The sequence below is a fragment of the Somniosus microcephalus genome, chromosome 20, assembly GCF_052327205.1.
Source record: "Somniosus microcephalus isolate GS21.2 chromosome 20, FLI_Smic_1.0, whole genome shotgun sequence".
Taxonomy (NCBI): domain Eukaryota; kingdom Metazoa; phylum Chordata; class Chondrichthyes; order Squaliformes; family Somniosidae; genus Somniosus; species Somniosus microcephalus.
In genome coordinates, this window is record NC_141006.1 from 71,875,297 (window position 1) to 71,896,864 (window position 21,568).

Consider the following 21,568-nt stretch of genomic DNA (forward strand, 5'->3'; position numbering starts at 1 on the left):
TGCCCGCGTTTGGGTGGTCACGTGATGTGCGACGTGACGTCATCGCGTTTGCCCGCGTTTGGGCGGTCACGTGATGTGCGATGTGACGTCATCGCGTTTGGGCGGTCATGTGATGTGCGACGTGACGTCATCGCGTTTGCCCGCGCTCTTAAAGGGGCAACGCCCCGTACATGCAAACTCTATATAAACATCGTTAAAGAGAATTATGTAGAGTAAGTAAGGGACACTCGGTGGTACCGCTACAGTACAAGCATAACCTCCCTGCAATTATATTCTATGCTTCAGATTAGTCCAACATCACCATGTGGTCTGCTTTACTCTTTCCGGTCTTGTGTGCGCGATATATCAATCAATTTATGATGTCTTTGCAAAGCATAACAAAAACAAATTTGTAAAGCTACTGGGGTCAGGTGGTAATCTGATAGATTTGCTGCCTTTATAGAACCAGTCTGATTTTCATTCCATTGATTTAACCGAATCAGGCGGGTTCTATAAATGGTGTGCCATCTGCTGCCAGGTTAACGCCCAGGCAGTGAGGATGAAGATCCACTCCAATACCTTTGATTCAGTCATTTAAAACTCACCTTCAAGCTCATCTTTAGTGATCACTATCCGGCCTCTATCTGTCTGGATATCTACATGTATGAAAATAAAAACAAACCAGTTGCATTTTAATCATTATGGCAATTGAAAATCAACAGTAAAACATCACTGTGAGCCACAGACTGCAAGAACAGAAAAAAAAATCCTGCACCCAAGTTATTATTTTAAGCTGAGATTATCCATTAATACTTTTAAAAGAGATTTGAAACATTATCTGAAATGTGTATTTTGTTCTGGCTTTAAAATAATATACTATTTTAGATCTATAATATCTTAAGTATATAGAAAATAATAAAAAGAAAGACTTGCATTTATATAGCACCTTTCAACACCTCTGGATGTCGCAAAGCGCTTTACAGCCAATGAGGTACTTTTTGAAGTGTGGTCACTGTTGTAATGTAGGAAACGCGGCAGCCAATTTGCGCACAGCAAGCTCCCACAAACAGCAATGTGATAATGACCAGATAATCTGTTTTAGTGAAGTTGATTGAGGGATAAATATCAGTCAGGACACCGGGGAGAACTCCCCTGCTCTTCTTCGAAATAGTGCCATGGGATCTTTTATGTCAACCTGAGAGAGCAGACAGGGCCTCAGTTTAACCTCTCATCCAAAAGACAGCACCTCCGACAGTGCAGCACTCCCTCAGCACTGCACTGGAGTGTCAGCCTAGATTTATGTGCTCAAGTCTCTGGAGTGGGACTTGAACCCATGACCTTCTGACTCCGAGGCAAGGGTGCGGCCCACTGGGCCACGGCTTACATAAATACAAATTGCTCCACATTAACAGCAACAACTTGCATTTACATAACACTGTTAATGTTGAAAAATGTCCCAAGGCGCTTCACGAAGGCGTGATCAGACAAAAATTGATGTTGAGACAAAAAAGGAGATTTAGATGGGGTGACTAAAAACTTGGTCAAAGAGGTGGGTTTTAAGGAGGGCTTAAAGCAGGAGAGGTAAGTGGAGAGGCATAGGAGATAAGGGAGGGAATTCCAGAGTGTCAGTCCTAGACGGCCACCAATGGTAGGGCAGAGGGGGGGGGGGGGAGTGGGGAGAGGCACAAGAGGTCAGGGTCAGAAGAATGGTGAGTTCAGGGGGTTATAGGGCTGGAGGAGGTTACAGAGAAAGTAGGGGTGAGGCCACAAAGAGATTTAAGCACGTGGGTGAGATAGAAACTATCTATTCAACTTATGATACGTGAATGATATTCCTACTGCTGTCTACCATCCTTCCCCAGTTTTCTCCCCTTTCCTTCCCTGAAGACTCATGTTGACATATGGCTCCATGGAATTGGAGGGGGGATGAGTTCAGGAATATTATCTCACTGGAACTGGAGAGGGGTGGGGTTTAGCTACCTTTCTCTCCACCAGTCCCTGATATCACCATCAGAGGAGTTGGGGAATGAAGTGCCCTTCCTTCCACTAGTCCCGCTCGGGCAAGCAAAGGGTTGGAGCTGCTCTTCCCTCAGCCGGACTTCACTTCTCGGCAGCTTGCAGGGGGGCAGGTGTTGCCCCTTCACTCGTTCATAGTACCAACTTTGCCCCTATATCTATTCCACGATCTGATTTCAGCCTCAGCGGGTGAGGGGAGGGTCTCGGAGGGCCACAGTATTTGATTGGTTGCATCCTGTGTAGGAGCAACCTCTTTTTGTTTAATTTCGGTGATCGATGGCAAATGCCATCACCGATAAAAAGAGGAAGCATGGACCCCCTTCTTAAAGGGGCACAACCAATAAAACTAACTTAAACACAATTTAAAGGAAAGTTAACAAATTAAATGAAAATTCTGTTGGGGGGGGGGGGGGGGAGTGGCGGGTGATGAAGCATGCCAGTCCCTCCGGTGCCCATCGGTCACGGAAGGCCTCAAGCATGCCAGTAGACACCGCGTGCTCTCTCTCCAGGGACACCCGGGCACAAATGTAGCGCGAGGAGAGGCGGGCAGTCGGGCTGAAGATCCCCTCGACGTGACGCTGCCTGGACCTGTTAATGGCCATCTTGGTCAGACCCAGGGCCTGTGAAGGAGCAAGCAATGGGAACAATTGAGGGAGAAAAGAAAGACTTGCATTTATATAGCACCTTTCACGACCAATGGACGTCTCAAAGTGCTTTACAGCCAATGAAGTATTTTTGGAGTGTAGTCACTGTTGTAATGTGGGAAATGTTGGTTTATAGCCATTTGTAGGTCAGCAATTATAAGGGTGAGGGCAAGAATGAGCACCACTGGTAGATCATGGGGTGAGACGGGTGAAATAAAGCCTGACATAAACATTTCAATGCACTTTGAGATGAAATATTGCAACCCATTCATTAGTTTTAATGTGATAGGTGTTAAGCCTATGTAGAATTGCTCAATTCTCTCAAGATATTCATTTTTGACCAAACATTCAAACAAGGCAGATTAAAATGATCGATTTGATTCTATAGATGATACGTACTTATTATTCTGTCTTCAGCAATAGGGTCAATTGTGGTCACTGGTTCAGAGATGCGAGAGGGCCTGCTGACCCCTGCGCTATTGACTGCTCGAACACGGAACTGATATGTTCGGTTTTCAGATATGCCCACAATAGGAAACTTGCACAATTTCTCAGGAACATCATTGCACTGAATCCACTTGTCACTTCCTACCTCACACCTAAAATCATATATCAAAAAACATTTATGCCGTACCAAGAAACCACGAGGTAAGCTCCATGACTCCTTCATGTTCAATTGAATTACTTAAGTCTGATAAAGAAGTTAATTCTCAAATTATCTGGGATTTTGTTAGCACCTCCCAAACCCGCAACCTCTACCACCTAGAAGGACAAGGGCAGCAGGCGTATGGGAACACCACCACCTCCAAGTTCCCCTCCAAATCACACACCATCCTGACTTGGACATATATCGCCGTTCCTTCATCGTCGCTGGGTCAAAATCCTGGAACTCCCCCCCTAACAGCACTGTGGGAGCACCTTCACCACACGGACTGCAGCGGTTCAAGAAGGCAGCTCACCACCACCTTCTCAAGGGCAATTAGGGATGGGCAATAAATGCTGGCCTTGCCAGCGACGCCCACATCCCATGAACAAATAAAAACACAATTTGCATAATGAATAGTTTAAAAGATGATATAATTTACAGTGTGCATTTTTTCCCATCCAGGTAAAACAGGGAGAGCAAATGGGGCAGTTTCCTAATTTTACCCACTGACAGCATCACGCTCGTGTAAGGAATGCCATGGGCTTAAAGTCTTAAAGCAACACAGTGCAACAGTTCCATTCACAGCACTCTATCCATAATCATCTAGGTGAGTGAGATTTTGAGATATCAGCGTTGTCAAACTGCGGTAAGTTTTGTGCCGCAGTCTCCCAATCCACAGTAAATACAAAGATTGTCCCGGCTCGATGTATTGGAAATATTTCTGGAGCTAAAATAGGCTTGAGATGTATTACCGAAGAGAAAAAGTTATATTCCCACCACTAAGATGCCCCATTGAGCGCCAGCTTTAGGTATCGGCAATACTGATCTCTGCAAGGACTCCACCGCTGATAATTGGTAAATGCTAGCAGTCTGCCAATGACCTAGAGCAACAGATACAGCACCGCTACAATAGCAAAATACTGCGGATGCTGGAAATCCGAAATAAGAACAAAAAACGCTGGGAAAACTCAGCAGGCCAGGCAACATCCGTGGAGAGAGAAACAGAGTTAACGTTTCAGGTCTGGGACCCTTCATCAGAACTGGGAAAAGCTGGAGATGGAAAGCAGCAGAAAATTATAAACCTGCTATAATTCCATTTCCTGCTTTGTTCCAGTTCTGACGCAAGGTCTTCGACCTGAAACGTTAACTCTGTTTCTCTCTCCACGGATGCTGCCTGGCGTGCTGAGATACAGCACTGCGTTTGGTATTGGCAGCGTTTGATTGCCTGGAATTGAGCAGTTGTTGAGGGAGTCATTCGTAAATCTGGTCTCCCTCCCGACTTTACACAGTTCTGCTGGTGATTCAGGTAGGCGGGGCCGTGCTCACTGGTGAACAGACGCAAATGACAATTACCAACCTGTCAACGAAATAGCCAATCACCGGACTCCCTCCATCAGCACTTGGCGGTTTCCAGGTAGTAAACACGTAATCTTTGTTAAGATCATGGCATTCCACATCCAGTGGTGATCCAGGAGCTCCTGCTTCTGCAGCTGGAGCATCTGTAGGAGAAAGAATGCGACGTTTTGCATTAATTAATTATAACTAAATACATTGGAAACAGCACAGAAACAGGCCATTCGGCCCAACCAGTCCATGCCGGCGTTTATGCTCCACTCGAGCCTCCTCCTGTCTTTTTTCATCTAAATCTATCAGCATAACCCTCTATTCCCTTCTCCCTTATATGCTTATCTAACTGTCCATTAAATGCATCGATACTATTCGCTTCAACCACTCCCTGTGGCAGCGAGTTCCACATTCTCACCACTCTCTGGGTAAAGAAGATTCTGCTGAATTCCCTATTGGATTTCTTGGTGACAATCTTATATTGATGGCCTCTAATTTTGCTCTTCCCCACAAGTGGAAACATTCTCTCTGTATCCACTTTATCAAAACCTCTCATAATTTTAAAGACCCCTATTAGGTCACCCCTCAGCCTTAGTTTTTCAAGAGAAAAGAGACCCAGCCTGTTCATCCTTTCCTGATATGTATACCCTCGCATTTCTGGTATCATCCTTGTAAATCTTCTCTGCATCCTCTCTAGTGCCTCTATATCCTTTTTATAATATGGTGACCAGAATTGCGCGTAATACTTCTAGTGTGGTCTAACCAGGGTTCGATACAAGTTTAGCATAACTTCTCTACTTTTCAATTCTATCCCTCTAGAAATAAATCCTTGTGCTTTTAACTTGCGTCGCTACTTTTAGTGATTTGTGTATTTGTACTCCGAGATCCCTTTGCTCTTCCAGCTCATTTAGATTCTTATTTTCCAAATATATAGATAAAGCAGCACGGTGGCATAGTGGTTAGCACTGTTGCCTCACAGCGCCAGGGACCCGGGTTCGAATCCGGCCTCGGGCGACTGTCTGTGTGGAGTTTGCACATTCTCCCCGTGTTTGCGTGGGTTTTCTCCGGGTGCTCCGGTTTCCTCCCACAGTCCAAAGATATGCGGGTTAGGTTGATTGGCTATGATAAAATTGACCCTTAGTGTTAGGGGGATTAAATACGTGGGGTTACGGGGATAGGGTGGGATATGTGTTGGGATAGGGTGGGATATGTGTTGGTGTAGGGGTTATGGGGATCGGGTGGGATATGTGTCAGTGCAGGCTCGATGGGCCGAAATGGCCTCTATCTGCACTGTGGGGTTTCTGTGATTTCTGTGAACAGAAAGGGTTTATCTATACAGTGAAAGCAACCGCCTTTGATACTGAACATCTCATGGGACTTTGCAGCTGACGCACATGATCGTATTTCTATAAAACAAGATCCTAAATAAGTACAGAGGAGGAAGGACATTCGGCCCATCTAACAAATCATTCCATAGGAGTCTGCAGTCCAGTTCTACCCCCTCATCGACTGTCTCTTGAATAACTTGAGTTTTGACTTCATTATCTGGAAGACCATTCTATGGTGTTAATCAATCTTTGTGTGAAGATGTGAAAGCTGATATCAGTCGTCGGACTAACCTGAAATAGTGTTTGAGATTCTATTCTATTTACTATCTTATATACTTTCTCATACACCTCCTTTCAAGGTTAGAGTTCAAATGTTTCTAAATTCCTGGGATGAGAGGGTTGTCCTATGAGGAGCGATCGAGCAGATTGGGCCTATACTCTATACATAGAAGAATGAGAGGTGATCTCATTGAAACATGTAAGATTTTCAGGGGAATTGACAGGGTAAATGCTGAGAGGTTGTTTCCCCTGGCTGGGGAGTCGAGAACCAGGGGTCACAGTCTCAGGATAAGGGGTCGGCTATTTAAGACTGTGATGAGGAGGAATTTCTTCACTCAGAGGGTTGTGACTCTTTGGAATTCTCTACCCCAAAGGGCTGTGGATGCTGAGTCAATGAGTATATTCAAAGCGGAGATCGATAGATTTTTGGAGGAACCAAGGGATATGGGGATCGGGCAGGAAAATAGAGTTGAGGTCGAAGGTCAGCCATGACCTTATTGAATGGCGGAGCAGGCTCAAGGGGTCGTATGGCCGACTCCTGCTCCTAATTCTTATGTTCTTATGTTTAACATCTCCTCATAACTCCACTGGCATCAGGGACCAAGTGTCATCACCCTACTAGCCACCATTTCCAAAATGTAGATGCTTCCCCTATGCTTTGGTGATCAAAACTAAATGCAGTATTCAAGGTGTGTCCAGACGAGAGAACTCTACAGAATCAGCAACGTGACCTCGGACTCTTTTTGGTTTGTTAATTGCTGATCTGCAATGACTGGTCATGGTCAAAATAGAATCTACTGTCACTGCTCGACCTTATTCAGTTTCTCCTCTAGATGGTTCACTTGTTAAATTTTATCTGTCATAGTTCAGCCTGTTTGCAAATGTTGTCTGGGTCCTTCTATAGCTCCTTGGCAGCTTCATCAGGATCCAACTGCCCCCCGCAAGCCCCCCGCACCCACAACATACCACTAGTTTAATATCATCTGTGAATATCACCAAATTACAGCGAGTTTCTGAAATCAGGTCATTTATTTGGACCAGAAATAGTAGAGGCTTCAGTGCCAATCACCAGGTCACTCCACTGAGTATATCCCCCTGCCTGACTTTGCTCCCTGTCTAGTCCCTGCTACTGCCTCTCTTTCAGCCAATTCCTTATCTACCTGCTCTAGCTAGGATCCTCATTGTTTTAAGCTTCTGTCACAGTCTTTTCTTTGGAGCTTAATCAAAGACTGACTGGCAGTCAAGGTACACTCTATCCTCTAGACTGGTTCACCTCTATCCATACTGTAAATTGTATCAATTCATTTCAACTTCCATGAAACTTCACACATAAGAACCTGGAATCACACCCCAAAAAACTGACCAGCCAATCATCAGAACTGCTGAGAGAAGGGTCAAGGTAGGACAAATCTCCCAGAAGTGTAGGTGTCCAACAGTGTCGTCTTCTTCTTCTTAGGCAGTTCCTTAGAACCGAGGATGACTTGCTTCCACATTAAAAATGAGTTTTCAGGTGACTGATGAGTCCAATGCGGGACCTACAGTCTCTGTCACAGGTGGGGCAGACGGTGGTTGAAGGGGCGGGTGGGTGGGGTGCTTGGGTTGACGTGCACTCCTTCCGCTGCTTGCGCCTGGCTTCCCGCTTGCTCCCGGCGAAGAGACTCGAGGTGTTCGGCGCCTTCCTGGATGCTTCTCCTCCACTTTGTCCGGTCTTGGGCCAGGGATTCCCAGGTGTCGGTGGGGATGTTGCACTTTTTCAAGGAGGCTTTGAGGGTGTCCTTGAAGCGTTTTCTCTGCCCACCTGGGGCTCTCTTGCCATGTCGGAGCTCCGAGTAGAGCGCTTGTTTTGGGAGTCTCGTATCGGGCATGCGGATGATGTGGCCCATCCATCGGAGTTGATCGAGCGTGGTCAAAGCTTCGATGCTGGGGATGTTGGCCTGAGCGAGAACACTGACATTGGTGCACCTATCCTGCTAATGGATTTGCAGTATCTTGCGGAGGCAGTGTTGGCGGTACCTCTCCAGTGCTTTGAGGTGCCTGCTGTACATGGTCCATGTCTCTGAGGCATACAGTGTAGGTGCCATGGAATCAACTAAAATGCCGTGGAGATCTATATACCACAGTTATAGAGCACAAGCCAGACACTATAATATCAACCTGACTACAATGGCTTGCAGACAGGAGAAATAATAGCATCCCCAATGGTGACAGAAAGTGCAAAGCAACAAGGTCAGTGTTCTGTGAAACTTCACATATGGTAAACTATAAATGTGCAACTTTAAAACAGGGTAGAATTCCCTCCTTAAGAGAAACACTAAAGTCTTCGTGCGGATGCAGATGTAATGAATTTTGTACTTGTTCCATACCTCTAACAAACACGTATCCACTGTGTTCCTTGTAGCCAGTCTGTGTAAGAAGGCACATGGTATAGAGGCCCTCATCTTCCTTATGGATGTGAGTGAGAGTCAGTTTGGTAGAGTTGTCAGTGCCCTCAATCTTTACCCAATTGGACTCTTTCAGCAAAATACCTGTAATTACAATAACTCTTAAAATCAGCAACCTTAGTCACGTGTGCATTCATTTTTCACAGACAACAATACCTCCTTGACATTAACGTTTACATTTTGAATGTAATTATTTTTCTGCTATCCCTTTCCTTTAAAAAGTTATTCCACAAAACTTGGAAGTATAGTGAACAGTGAGGAGGAGAGTGATAGACTTCAATAGGACATGGACAGGCTGGCGGAATGGGCGGACACGTGGCAGATGAAATTTAACGCAGAAAAGTGCGAACTGATACATTTTGGTAGGAAGAACGAGGAGAGGCAATATAAACTAAATGGTACAATTCTAAAGGGGGTGCAGGAACAGAGAGACCTGGGGGTATATGTGCACAAATCACTGAAGGTGGCAGGGCAGGTTGAGGAAGCAGTTAAAAAAGCATACGGGATCCTGGGCTTCATCAATAGAGGCATAGAGTACAAAAGCAAGGAAGTTATGATGAACCTTTATAAAATACTGGTTCAGCCTCAACTGGAGTATTGTGTCCAATTCTGGGCATCGCACTTTAGGAAGGATGTGAAGGCCTTAGAGAGGGTATCTATTTATTTATAAAAGTTTTACCTTTAGTGCATAGCTGCCGCACCATAAAGTGCCACATTTTGTATCTTACATCTTTGAAAGTTTAAGTCACACTTGCACCTAATTGGCTGAAATGTCATTTTCATAAAATATTGATGAAGCGCAACTGAACGGGTACATACAGCAAGTGGGAAGAAAAAAAAGCACAAAAACAGAGATTTCTAATATAGTAAAGACCTAAAATAAATAAAAATGACTAGAAAATTAATAGACTTTATCTACAGGAAACTTTTTTTATCCGGCACGGACGGGACCGACATGGTGCCGGTTCATCAAAAATTCCGGATAACCGAACGCTATAGTAAAAGATACGGAGCTCAGAGCTCCGTATAAAGCAACAAACCCTGTTGCTAGCTTCAGAACAATCGGCACAAGTTGCAAGCGTCTCTGTAGCTTAGCAACAGCTGCAGCTACACCCTTGCACAGCAACAAATGGAGTAAAAAAAGTAATAAAAGTTACCTGAACCTACTCCTGAATTTTGCCAGTTAACCGACATTTCCGGTTATTTAGGGGCCGGTTAATCGAAAGTTTCCTGTATAGAGGTAGCTTCTATGTGTTTAAGTGACAGCCGCGGCTCAGTGGGTGACACTCTCGCTTCTGGGTCAGAAGGTTGTGGGTTCAAGTCCCACTCCAGAGACTTAAGCACTAAAATCTAGGCTGATACTGCAGTGCGGTACTGAGGGAGTGCCGCACTGTCGGAGGGGCAGTGCTGAGGGAGTGCCGCACTGTTGGAGGGGCAGTGCTGAGGGAGTGCTGCACTGTCTTTCAAATGAGACTTTAAACCGAGGCCCTGTCTGCTCTCTTGGGTAGGTGTAAAAGATCCCATGGCACTATTTCGAAGAAGAGCAGGGGAGTTCTCCCTGGTGACCTGACCAATATTTATCCCTCAATCAATGTCACTAAAACAGACTATCTGGTCGTTATCACATTGATGTTTGTGGGAGCTTGCTGTGCGCAATTTGGCTGCCACGTTTCCTACATTACAACAGTAACTACACTTCAAAAAGTACTTTATTGGCTTTAGCTTTGGGACGTCCAGTGGTCATGAAAGGTGATGTATAAATGCAAGTCTTTCTTTTTTTGAAATAACGCTGTTGTTTTTCATGAGAGATCTTACTTTCACGGACAAGCCTGGGACTTTGAGTTCACGGGGCTTCCCAAAGCTATCAGCCAAATAAAGAAGCTCAACAAGGTAACTGTCTCTCGGAATGAATCAGTGTCACTTTGTGTGAGCACACTGTGGACACAACTCCACGACTCCTCGAATGCACAATGTCAGTCTGAAAGCAATCTGTGCACGCCAACTCTCAGAATAATGCATCAGGCCCTGTTCCTTTGCATCTGGGAGGTGCATAGCACTTTGTTTAGTTTTCCACAATTGACAGCCAGATTAGCAAAGCCAGGACTTGTAATCTCCGTCCCTGCTGTGTTGTCCAGGATGGAAGAGGCCTGAGCACTGACAGTATTAAAAGTGATGAGAACTGGACAAGTCAGTGTGAATTCAGGTCTTGTATAAAGACAGTGTAAAGCATGAAAAGAGGTAACATTAATGGGAAAATTGATATAAGTAACCATATTCAATTATATTATACAACTAGTGTTATATGCACAAATTATTCACGTGAATTAGTAGGTGAGAGAAGCAAATTTACTTCTTTTATCTTTATGCAGTAGGCAAGGAATACATTTTGTTTATTTAATTTCGGGAACCCATCAAAAAACACTTAATTCAGTGTCTTGAACAGATCTCTCACAAAATCCTTTCTACAGCTTTTCCACTCTTTCCCCATAATTACAGCCACTTGAAACAGTTTAACTTCTGCCTCACAGTGCACAATACAAGATATATAAATAAATATAAAAGCCTTGCATCTGGCAGCCATCCATCACACTTCAAAACATCAAATGTAAACAAAAGTGAAGGAAAGCCAGACATGTTTAAAGACTTTTCTGATGTTGATAACCTGGCATCTCCAAAATGGTAGGCACTGAGGATTTGCAAACAGCTTCCGATCTACAGAATGTTCCCTCAATGATTGCCCTTTGGTTGACTTCCGGACGTGCCTACTCAGACTGCTTATCAAAAGATGTCCCTCAGCAGTGGCCTTAATGTTAAAGTTCGCAATCTTGGTGTTGTATTTGACCCCGAGATGAGCTTCCAACCACATATCCGTGCCATCCTAAGACCACTTATTTCCACCTCCGTAACATCGCCCGACTCTGCCCCTGCCTCAGTTCATCCGCTGCTGAAACCCTCATCCATGCCTTTGTTACCTCTAGACTTGACTATTCCAACGCACTCCTGGCTGGCCTCCCACATTCTACCCCACGTAAACTTGAGGTCAACCAAAACGCTGCTGTCGGTGTCCTAACTCGCACCAAGTCCCGTTCACCCATCATTCCTGTGCTCGCTGACCTACATTGGCTCCCGGTTAAGCAACACCTCGATTTAAAAGTTCTTGTTTCAAATCCCTCCATGGCCTCGCCGCTCCCTATCTCTGTAATCTCCTTCAGCCCCACAAGCAACCCCCCCGCGCCCGAGATATCGGCGCTGCTCTAATTCTGGCCTCTTGAGCATCCCCGATTTTAATCGCTCCACCATTGGCGGCCAATGCTCTGAGCTCTGGAATTCCCTCCCTAAACCTCTCCGCCTTTCTACCTCTCTTTCCTCCTTTAAGATGCTCCTTAAAACCAACCTCTTTGATCAATTTTTTGGTTGTCTGTAGAAGTAGCTTAAGCGTTGCACATGATTGGCTGATGAATGTATCTGGGTTCAAATGAATACAGGCACAGAGTTTACAAAAGCCTGATTATACCAGAACCTCCCAGAGAAAGAAAGACAGACTTGCATTTCTATAGCGCCTTTCACGACCACCAAATGTCCCAAAGCTCTTCACAGCCAATGAAGAACTTTTGAAGTGTAGTCACTGTTGTAATGTAGGAAACGCGGCAGACAACTTGCGCACAGCAAGCTCCCACAAACAGCAATGTGATAATGACCAGATAATCTGTTTTAGTGATTTTGATTGAGGGCTAAATATTGTCCAGGACACCAGGGAGAACTCCCCTGCTCTTCTTTGAAATAGCACCAGGGGATCTTTTATGCCCACTTGAGAGAGCAGACAGGGACTCGGTTTAGCATCTCATCCGAAAGACGGCACCTCCGACAGTGCAGCACTCCCTCAGCACTGCACTGGGAGTGTCAGCCTAGATTTTTATGCTCAAGTCTCTGAAGTGGGACTATGAACCCACAACCTTCTGACTCGGAGATGAGAGTGCTACCCACTGAGCCACAGTTGACACTTGTTTAGGAGTCTTCAAAGAGTATTGTATAGCAAAGGTTACATTATAGAATCATAGAAATTTACATCACAGAAGGAGGCCATTTGGCCCATCGTTTCTGTGCTGGCCGACAAAGAGCTATCCAGCCTAATCCCCACTTTCCAGTTCTTGATCCATAACCCCGTAGGTTACAGCACTTCAAGTGCATATCCAAGTACTTTTTAAATGCGATGAGGGTTTCTGCCTCTACCACCCTTTCAGGCAGCAAGTTCCAGACCCCCACCACCCTCTGGGTGAAAAAAGTTCTCCTCAACTCCCCTCTAATCCTTCTACCAATTACTTTAAATCTATGCCCCCTGGTTATTGACCTCACTGCTGAGGGAAATAGGTCCTTCCTATCCACTCTATCTCGACCCCTCATAATTTTATACACCTCAATTAAATCTCCCCTCAGCCTCCTCTGTTCCAAAGAAAACCACCCCAGCCTATCCAGTCTTTCCTCATAGCTAAAATTCTCCAGTCCTGGCATCATCCTCGTAAATCTCCTCTGCACCTTCTCTAGTCTTCCTTATAGAAAGAGTTTATAGAATTTCTCCACCAGAGAAGGTTTCATAAGTTGTGTATGCCACATTAGAAGTTGTGTTTTACAAGACAATAGTGAAGGGTTAGCGAATTTCTGAGCCATTTTGCTTGCAAGAAAAAAATTGATTATCATTTGCATTATTAGAGGAAATCAAGCAGATTTCCCCCTTACGTTTGGATATAAAAGATCAGCTGGGCAGTGCACATAGAAGGACATTGGGTGGGGAAGATCTCACACCCATAGCTGCGCCTGCCCAATCCACATTCATTTAACTTAATAGGTACAAAATCAGGTGGGACCAATGATGGGACTGCAATTCTCCGTGGCCGATTTTCTCCCATCATCGCCCCCAGGAGATCCTTTACAGGCAAGCACAAGAGGAGGAAAAGCTTCTAAAATGTGGTTTAATATTTCCAGGAATAAAAACAGAAAATGCTGGAAATACTCAGCAAGTCAGGCAGCATCTGTGGAGAGAGTTAACGATTCAGGTCAATGACCTTTCGTCAGAATGAAAGATCATCGACCTGAAACTTTAACTGTGTTTCTCTCTCCACCTGACCTGCTGACTATTTCCAGCATTTTCTGTTTTTATTTCAGATTTCCAGCATCTGCAGTATTTTGCGTTTGTATTAATATTTCCAGGCTTGGTTTCCTGATTTAAATTTTGCTGAATAGTTTGAAATGATCACATTATGTTAAAATGTTAAAATGTTATTTAAACCATGTGAGGACTGAAACAATATTAGCAATATAACAAGGGGTAGTCCACTACTAGGGCCCATAAATATGATAGTCACTTATCAATCCAATCAGGAATTCAGGAGAAATTTTTTTACTCAGAGGACGGGGTGAATGTGGAATTCGCTGTAACATGGAGTGGTTGAGGTGAACAGCATAGATGCACTTAAGTGGAAGCTAGGAAGGAAGAGAAGGATATGTTGATAGGGTGAGATGAAGTAAGGTGGAAGGAGACTCGTGTGGAGCATAAACACCGGCACAGACCTGTTGGGCTGAATGGCCTGTTTCTGTGCTGTAAACTCTATGTAATGTAACAGGTGTTTGTGTTACTCTATGAGCTTACGAGGAATAAACAATTCTACTTTATAATGTCCATATCATAGAATCATACAGCACAGGAGGAGGCCATTCAGCCCATCGTGCCTGTGCCGGCTCGGTGTTAACCTTGCAGAAAATGGATGAACTTTGAAAGTTGCAAAAGACATTCACCGCTTATTAAGTATTTTATTCAACACAGTTTTAAATTTCGAATGTAAGCATCATTAAGACTTAGAGATATTGAACAGGTCTAAGCCTCCAGGGACAGCTGCATAGGATGGGTTCAGTTTCAGTAAAACATCTGCATAGCAGTGTGCAGTGAAGGGTAGTATAATGTTGGCATCTGGAACTCGGTTAACTCGGCTTTCGAAAGGTGTTCAGGTTTAGTTCATTCAATATCGGGAAAAAAGTGGTTGGCATCATTACGAGAGAGAGAGAGAGAGAGAGAGAGAGAGAGAGAGATTCAGATTTCACTTAGCAACAGCCAGTGTTCAAGATTGAAGTAGGGCCTTGGGATGTTTATAGTATTGCCATACTGTAAACATCCCATCACATCCCATTGCAATCTTCGCAAGAGGTTGTTGAAATACAAGCCCATTGAAGGACAGTACATTGAATGTAAACTACCGAATGTTGATGTACGAGAAATGTAAACATGTGTGCATTGGCTGAAGGACGGTGCTTTTGACCGGAGACTACCAAATAAGGTAAGGCTACTTCCAGTTTGATAAAGAGAATTATGAATAAATATAAGTTTTTTCCTTTGGTCAAGCAACACGGGAAGGAACCCATGCCTAGGTTTGCGTGCTCTATCTGTGACTATGCTCCGCTTGTAAATTGCTTTTTATGCTGAAGTTAAAGCATGAAATGAGAAGAAGCAGAAGACTGAATTCATTACTGCTCAAGTGAACAAACTGAGAAGCGTTTTAAAACAACATATAGGTAGAAATTTACTGGTTAAAAAATGAAATTTCAAAGAACACTGACCATCCCTAAGCCAGCAGACCTCTTCCTGGTATCTCGTCAGGGCTGGTGAAAAGGTGCAGCTCAGGGTTAGAGAACCACCTTCTTTACCAAAAGAAACTTCAAACCCATCAACGATGTCAACATCCGCCGGAATGTGGGTGACTGAGGAAAGCATGAAAGAAGTACAGTGGTTACTTTCAATTAATGTTATGTACACCAGTTACCAACAAAAGCATACAGTGCAGTGACGGAATCATAGAATGTTACAACATTGAAATGGGCCATTCAGCCCATCAAGTTTGTGACTAGGGAAAGACTAGTTCTTCTGTTTGGGGAGTCGAAGATGAGGGGGCCATTAATTAAAATTGTCACTAAAAAAGGAGAGAAATTAGGAGAAGTTTCTTAAAGCAGAGCATTGTTGGATCGTGGAATACCTTGTCACAGGGAATAGCTGAGGCTGATGCCATTGCATCTTTTAAGTGAAAATTTAACACCTCTCCAAAGCAGAGGAAGATACAAAACTATGAGGAGAGACCATGGTAGTGGATTTAGTATTAACTTACTCCAGCACATGATGGGCCATATAGCTTTCTACTGCACTGTAAACTTCTCTGTCCCCATTGTTTATGGTTTATTCATGTGGTGTAAAAGTGGTGTAAAAGCCATTCATGTATATCAACTTGTGCAAAATGTTTTATGATTGAAATCCAAAATCGATTAGAAAGAAAAAGCTTATTGCTTTAATTTTCCCCAACCAAATTGTAAAGTACTTTGGGATGTTTTATGTGAAATGTGCAATAAAAGTACAAGCTATTGTTGTTGTAATTATCCTAAATTTTAAAAGATACAATAATTATAGTTTTTGAAAAACAACAACAACTTGTATTCATATAGCACCTTTAACGTAGTAAAACGTCCCAAGGCACTTCATAGGAATATTACAAGACAATAATTTGACACCGAGCCACTAAGGAGAAATTAGGGCAGAGAGGTAGGTTTTAAGGAGCATCTTAAAGGAGGAAAGAGAGGTAGCGAGGCGGAGAGGTTTAGGGAGGGAATTCCAGAGCTTAGGGCCCAGGCAACAGAAGGCACAGCCACCAGTGGTTGAACGATTATAATCAGGGATGTTCAAGAGGGCAGAATTAGAGGAGTGTAGATATCTCGGGGAGGTTGTGGGGCTGAAGGAGATTACAGAGTTAGGGAGGAGCGACGCCATCGAGGAATTTGAAATCAAGGATGAGAATTTTGAAATCGAGGCATTGCCTAACCGGGAGCCAATGTAGGTCAGCGAGCACAGAGGTGATGGGTGAACGGGACTTGGTGCAAGTTAGGACACGGGCAGCCGAGTTTTGGATGACCTCAAGTTTACGTAGGGTAGAAGGTAAAGTGTTACACGAAGAAGGCATGCTGTATAGACATCTGGTACAAAGGATACAATTCAGAGAAACATGGCAAAATTCACTCGCACATCACTGGACCAGCATCTTGCTTCCAACTGGCGCAGCACCTGAAAAGAACCTGATCAACAATGACTGCTGACCATTAGCAGCTATTGGGGAACTCTTGGTCGTGGCCCTGGTTGACATCGATAATATGAAATAAATTGCCTTTCTAGTATGACTAAATAAACCAACAAACTGGAACTGCTGGGCTGACACAGTTAAGAAAGAGAGAATTTGCATCTATATCGCACCTTTCACAATGTCTCAATGAAGCCACTACATGCTTTTGAAGTGTTGTCACTATTATAATTGATTCCTGGGATGAGAGGGTTGTCCTGTGAGGAGAGATTGAGTAGATTGGGCCGATACTCTCTGGAGTTTAGAAGAATGGGAGGTGATCTCATTGAAACATAAAATTCTGAGGGGGATTGACAGGGTAGATGCTGAGAGGTTGTTTCCCCTGGCTGGAGAGTCTAGAACTAGGGGGCATAGTCTCAGGATAAGGGGTCGGCCATTTAAGACTGAGATGAGGAGGAATTTCTTCACTCAGGGGGGTGTGAATCTTTGTAATTCTCTGCCCCAGAGGGCTGTGGATGCTGAATCATTGAGTATATTCAAGGCTGAGATCGACAGATTTTTGGACTCTAGGATAATCATGGGATATGGGGATCAGGCAGGAAAGTGGAGTTGAGGTCGAAGATCAGCCATGATCTTATTGAATGGCGGAGCAGGCTCGAGGGGCCGTATGGCCGACTCCTGCTCCTAATTCTTATGTTCTTGTTATGAAGGCAAACACGGCAGTTTCTGCAGGCAAGTTCCCACAAACTGATAAAGGACTGGATAATTTCTTTAAGGGATGTTAGATGAGGGATAAACATTGGGCGGGACAGTGGGAGAACGCCCCTGCTCTTCTTCAAATAATACCATGTGATTTTTTACATCCACCTGAGTGGGTAGACTGAGCCTCAGTTTAACGCCTGATGCAAAAGACGGCAGCTCTGACAGTGCAGCATTCCCTCAGTGCTGCTGAAATATCAGCCTGGGTTACGTGCTTGAGTCTCTGGAGTGGGGTTTAGAACGCAGAACCTTCTTACTCAGAAAAGAGAGTGCTACCACTGGGCCAAGTCTGCCACCCAGTTAACCTAAATATTGACTCCGAGTACAAAACGATTTGGTGCATTGGCTGCACAATTGCCTGTATACAGTCAGTCACTGTGGAGGGCTGGGGAGCAACAATGTGTTAGCACTTGTGTTACTAACGTTACACAGCATTAGCTTAGCCCACAAGAGTGTGAAGTAACATATAAATTGTTTTTTCTAACTTTAGACTATGATTGCATAAGCCAATGTGATGCTCAGCCATCTGAACAAACCAGAGGCAAAACAGATAATGATGTCAGACTGAATTGTAACAGTCCGAGATTACAATACCATAGCGATGACCATTCCAGAAAGGGTTAATCTGACGGGAAACAAATCCATCGATCATTTACCTTCCAGCGAGACAGAGTCACCTCCTGAATCCGTGCCTTGATATTCTGCAAATCATCAAAAGACACAGAAGGTGAAGTAACTTTGGTAAATGTACAGATATAGGCCCAGGATATGCCGTTGAAATAACGGGCAGGATAATGGCGCTCACCGTTATTTATGCAAATTGCACAACAACTTCAGGCGGTTAACCGCGGAAATCCAAAAAGTTGCTGTCCGAGTTGTGTCGCTCTGCTGTTAGCTTGGCGAAAACGGCAACTCGCTGTCCGGCTCCCCGTTCACATACATTGAATGGCGTGAAAGTTGCTGTATTTGCACGGTAGATACGAATTAAACTCGCAAGAGTAAAGTAAGATTTTTTTATTGGCTCACGAGATGTGGGCGGCGCTGATGAGGCCAACGTTTATTGCCCATCCCTACTTGCCCTCGAGAAGGTGGTGGTGAGCCGCCTTCTTGAACCGCTGCAAGTCTGTGCGGTGATACTTCTTTGTAGCGATTTGGTAGAACTGAGTGGCTTGCTTGGCCATTTCCGAGGGCAGTTAAGAGTCAGCCACATTGCTGTGGTTCTGGAGTCACATAGAGGCCAGACCGGGTAAGGCCGGTAGATTTCCTTCCCTAAAGGACATTAGTGAACCAGATGGGTTTTTATGACAATCCAATAGTTTCATGGTCACCGTTACTGATGGTAGCTGCATTTAATCCAGAATTATTTAATTAACTGAATTTAAATTCCCCAGCTGCCGTGGTGGGTATTTGAAATCAGGTGGCGAATTTTGCCAGCCCTGGGGAGACTGGTATGTATGGACGGGTATATTTTGTATATAATGTATGTTTTAAAGCACATAGTTCAGGTTGCACTCTTGTGTTCTGTGATATTCTGTCTGCCTCTTTCCTGCTTCAATTTGTGGAAAGTCGTATCTTGTGCAAGTTGGTAACTTCAGCTGACTCTGGGGAAATATCATGCAAAAGGCAGCAGGAAAACAAGAAAACAAATGCGCAATAATGTCACACATGGCCGCAGGACATTTCAAAACACTGGCAACAGTAGGTGGAGATTGAAAATTTCCCTGGCGAAAAGTCTGCTATTCCCATTGAGGAAGTTTAAAAGAAAACAGGAGATCTTTGATTAGAATCAGTCCTGGGGCATAAACAAGATTAAACAGGAAGTTGGGGCTGAAAGATTGAGTGAGACCAAGCATCATAAAGTTGAAGAGAAGAGCTGCCCAGTCTTTGGCACAGCTTCTGCACCAATAGTTTACACCGGATTACATCGGATATACGGCACAGAAACAGGCCATTCGGCCCAACCAGTCCATGCCGGTGTTTATGCTCCACTCGAGCCTCCTCCTGTCTTTCCTCATCTAAATCTATCAGCATAACCCTCTATTCCCTTCTCCCTCATATGCTTGTCCAGCCACCCCTTAAAGTATCTATACTATTTGCTTCAACCACTCCCTGTGGTAGCGAGTTCCACATTCTCACCACTCGCTGGGTAAAGAAGTTTCTTCTGAATTCCCCATTGGATTTCTTGGTGACTATCTTATATTGATGGCCTCTAGTTATGCTCTTCCCCACAAGTGGAAACATTCTCTCTGTATCCACTCTATCAAAACCTTTCATAATTTTAAAGACCTCTATTAGGTCCCCCCTCAGCCTTTTTTCAAGAGAAAAGAGACCCAGCTTGTTCATCCTTTCCTGAGATGTATACCCTCGCATTTCTGGTATCATCCTTGTAAATCTTCTCTGCACCCTCTCCAGTGCCTCAATATCCTTCTTACAATATGGTGACCAGAACTGTGTGCAATACTCTAAGTGTGGTCTAACCAAGGTTTTGGCATGCCAATATAGGATAGCAACGCCAGTCTAGGCCAGAACTGGCTAAAACAAGGCAACCTCCCATAGAGGGTCTCAAATAATTTTGACTTCACACCAATGGCAGTATGAATGCCGCCAGTGCAAAAGCCTAGATTTAACTATTTAAAAAAAATGTAAACTACACAGGAACTGGACGAGCTCTTGATCAACAAATGTGTCAGAGGGCGATAGCCTCTTAGTAGCAAACGGAGCTCCGCGTTTGTGCTTGAGCACGGAGGTGTGGAGTCCTGCTACCCCGCTCCCCCTCTCTCCACTTCACAAGAAAGCAAATGGGCAGTTTAACAGCAGCCGTCCACCAGCCACCCACAAGAGATGCGGAACAGCACCACAAGAGGTACAATGACCTCAAGATCGGGGCCTTTAAAGAGAAGTTGGACCAGGAATGCAAAGTTCTGTTGAACAACTAAAAAATTTCTGAAACGAATATTTTACATCCTTTGGATTATGACGGTTTATTTCGGCCAAGTTTAAAAAGCTGATTAGCTTGAGTAAAAATCACTACAAGTTATTGCCCATCTAATTATTGAGCATCGATGGCATGTCAGCTTACTTTCCTTTCCTTTACCGCATATAAAGATCTTTAGATCTTGTCAGTGACTTGAAGTTATTGCAACTGCTAATTGACAAACAGGCAAGACTTACTGTTCACAAGAACTGTAGCATAAGATAATGCCTCTCCATGAGAATTTGTAGCTACCGCTGAGTACTCGGCTGAGTCCTCTGGGCTGCATCTAGTGAGAAAAGAGGCAAATTTATTTAGAATTCACAGCTCGTGTTCAATGGGTTATAAAGGGATTATGAACAAGCCTCCTGGAAACCGGCTTCTAGCAACTTGCTAAAATGTTCTGCTCTTTTATAATATCTGCACATTATATAATGGCCCAGAACTTCGGGTCTCCACGGGTGAGTACGCATGGGGTACTCCCCCGTAGGCCCAATGGGAGTGCCGGTTTCCTGCATGCACTGCGCATGCGCGGGAAACCGGCACTTCCGTTCCCCTGAAAGGAGGGGTTCAGAGGTCGAACGCGTGCACTGGAGAGGCTGCGTGTGCGCATCGAACTTAGGTTTTTTTTGCAAGTTTTCCCGGGAGGGTAAGTCTCCAGGAGTTACACATGTAAAAAGCAGACACAAGGCCTGCTTTTTACAAGGTAAGTGGTGACTTAATTAAAATTAAAACATTTTTTCCACAGGTTATTATTTTTAAATACTTTAAAACAAGGTAAGATTATTTTTAGCCCCGTTAGAAAATAAAATTATTTTTTTCAAAAATTTAAATTATTGTTTAAAATAGTTATTTCATGTAATTTATAGTTTATTTAAAAATGTGATGTTTTTAAAAAATTTATTTGAAGATTTAGTGATGTTTTGGGGCCCGTAGTATTTATAAGTTTTGACAGACTTATGAATGGAGATTCCCTGCTACCATTGGCTCTCCATGGCCCACGTGATCCCAGGGGATGCTTCGAACTAACTGAGCCCCTGGGATACGCAAGCACTG

The 21,568-nt window shown here is 44.1% G+C and overlaps 1 protein-coding gene across 1 annotated transcript in view; it reads right to left on the minus strand.

The window, feature by feature from the left end:
* Positions 1–21,568, minus strand: part of myom3 (myomesin 3) — a 125,270-nt gene that overhangs the window by 88,183 nt on the left and 15,519 nt on the right. The window contains exons 6-12 of the mRNA XM_085962979.1: positions 20,713–20,801; positions 18,198–18,242; positions 15,284–15,424; positions 8,600–8,761; positions 4,643–4,784; positions 3,039–3,238; positions 585–635 (exon numbers count right to left, since the gene is read on the minus strand). Coding sequence (XP_085819105.1) covers positions 585–635; positions 3,039–3,238; positions 4,643–4,784; positions 8,600–8,761; positions 15,284–15,424; positions 18,198–18,242; positions 20,713–20,801 — 830 coding nt within the window. The remainder of the gene's footprint in view (positions 1–584; positions 636–3,038; positions 3,239–4,642; positions 4,785–8,599; positions 8,762–15,283; positions 15,425–18,197; positions 18,243–20,712; positions 20,802–21,568) is intronic.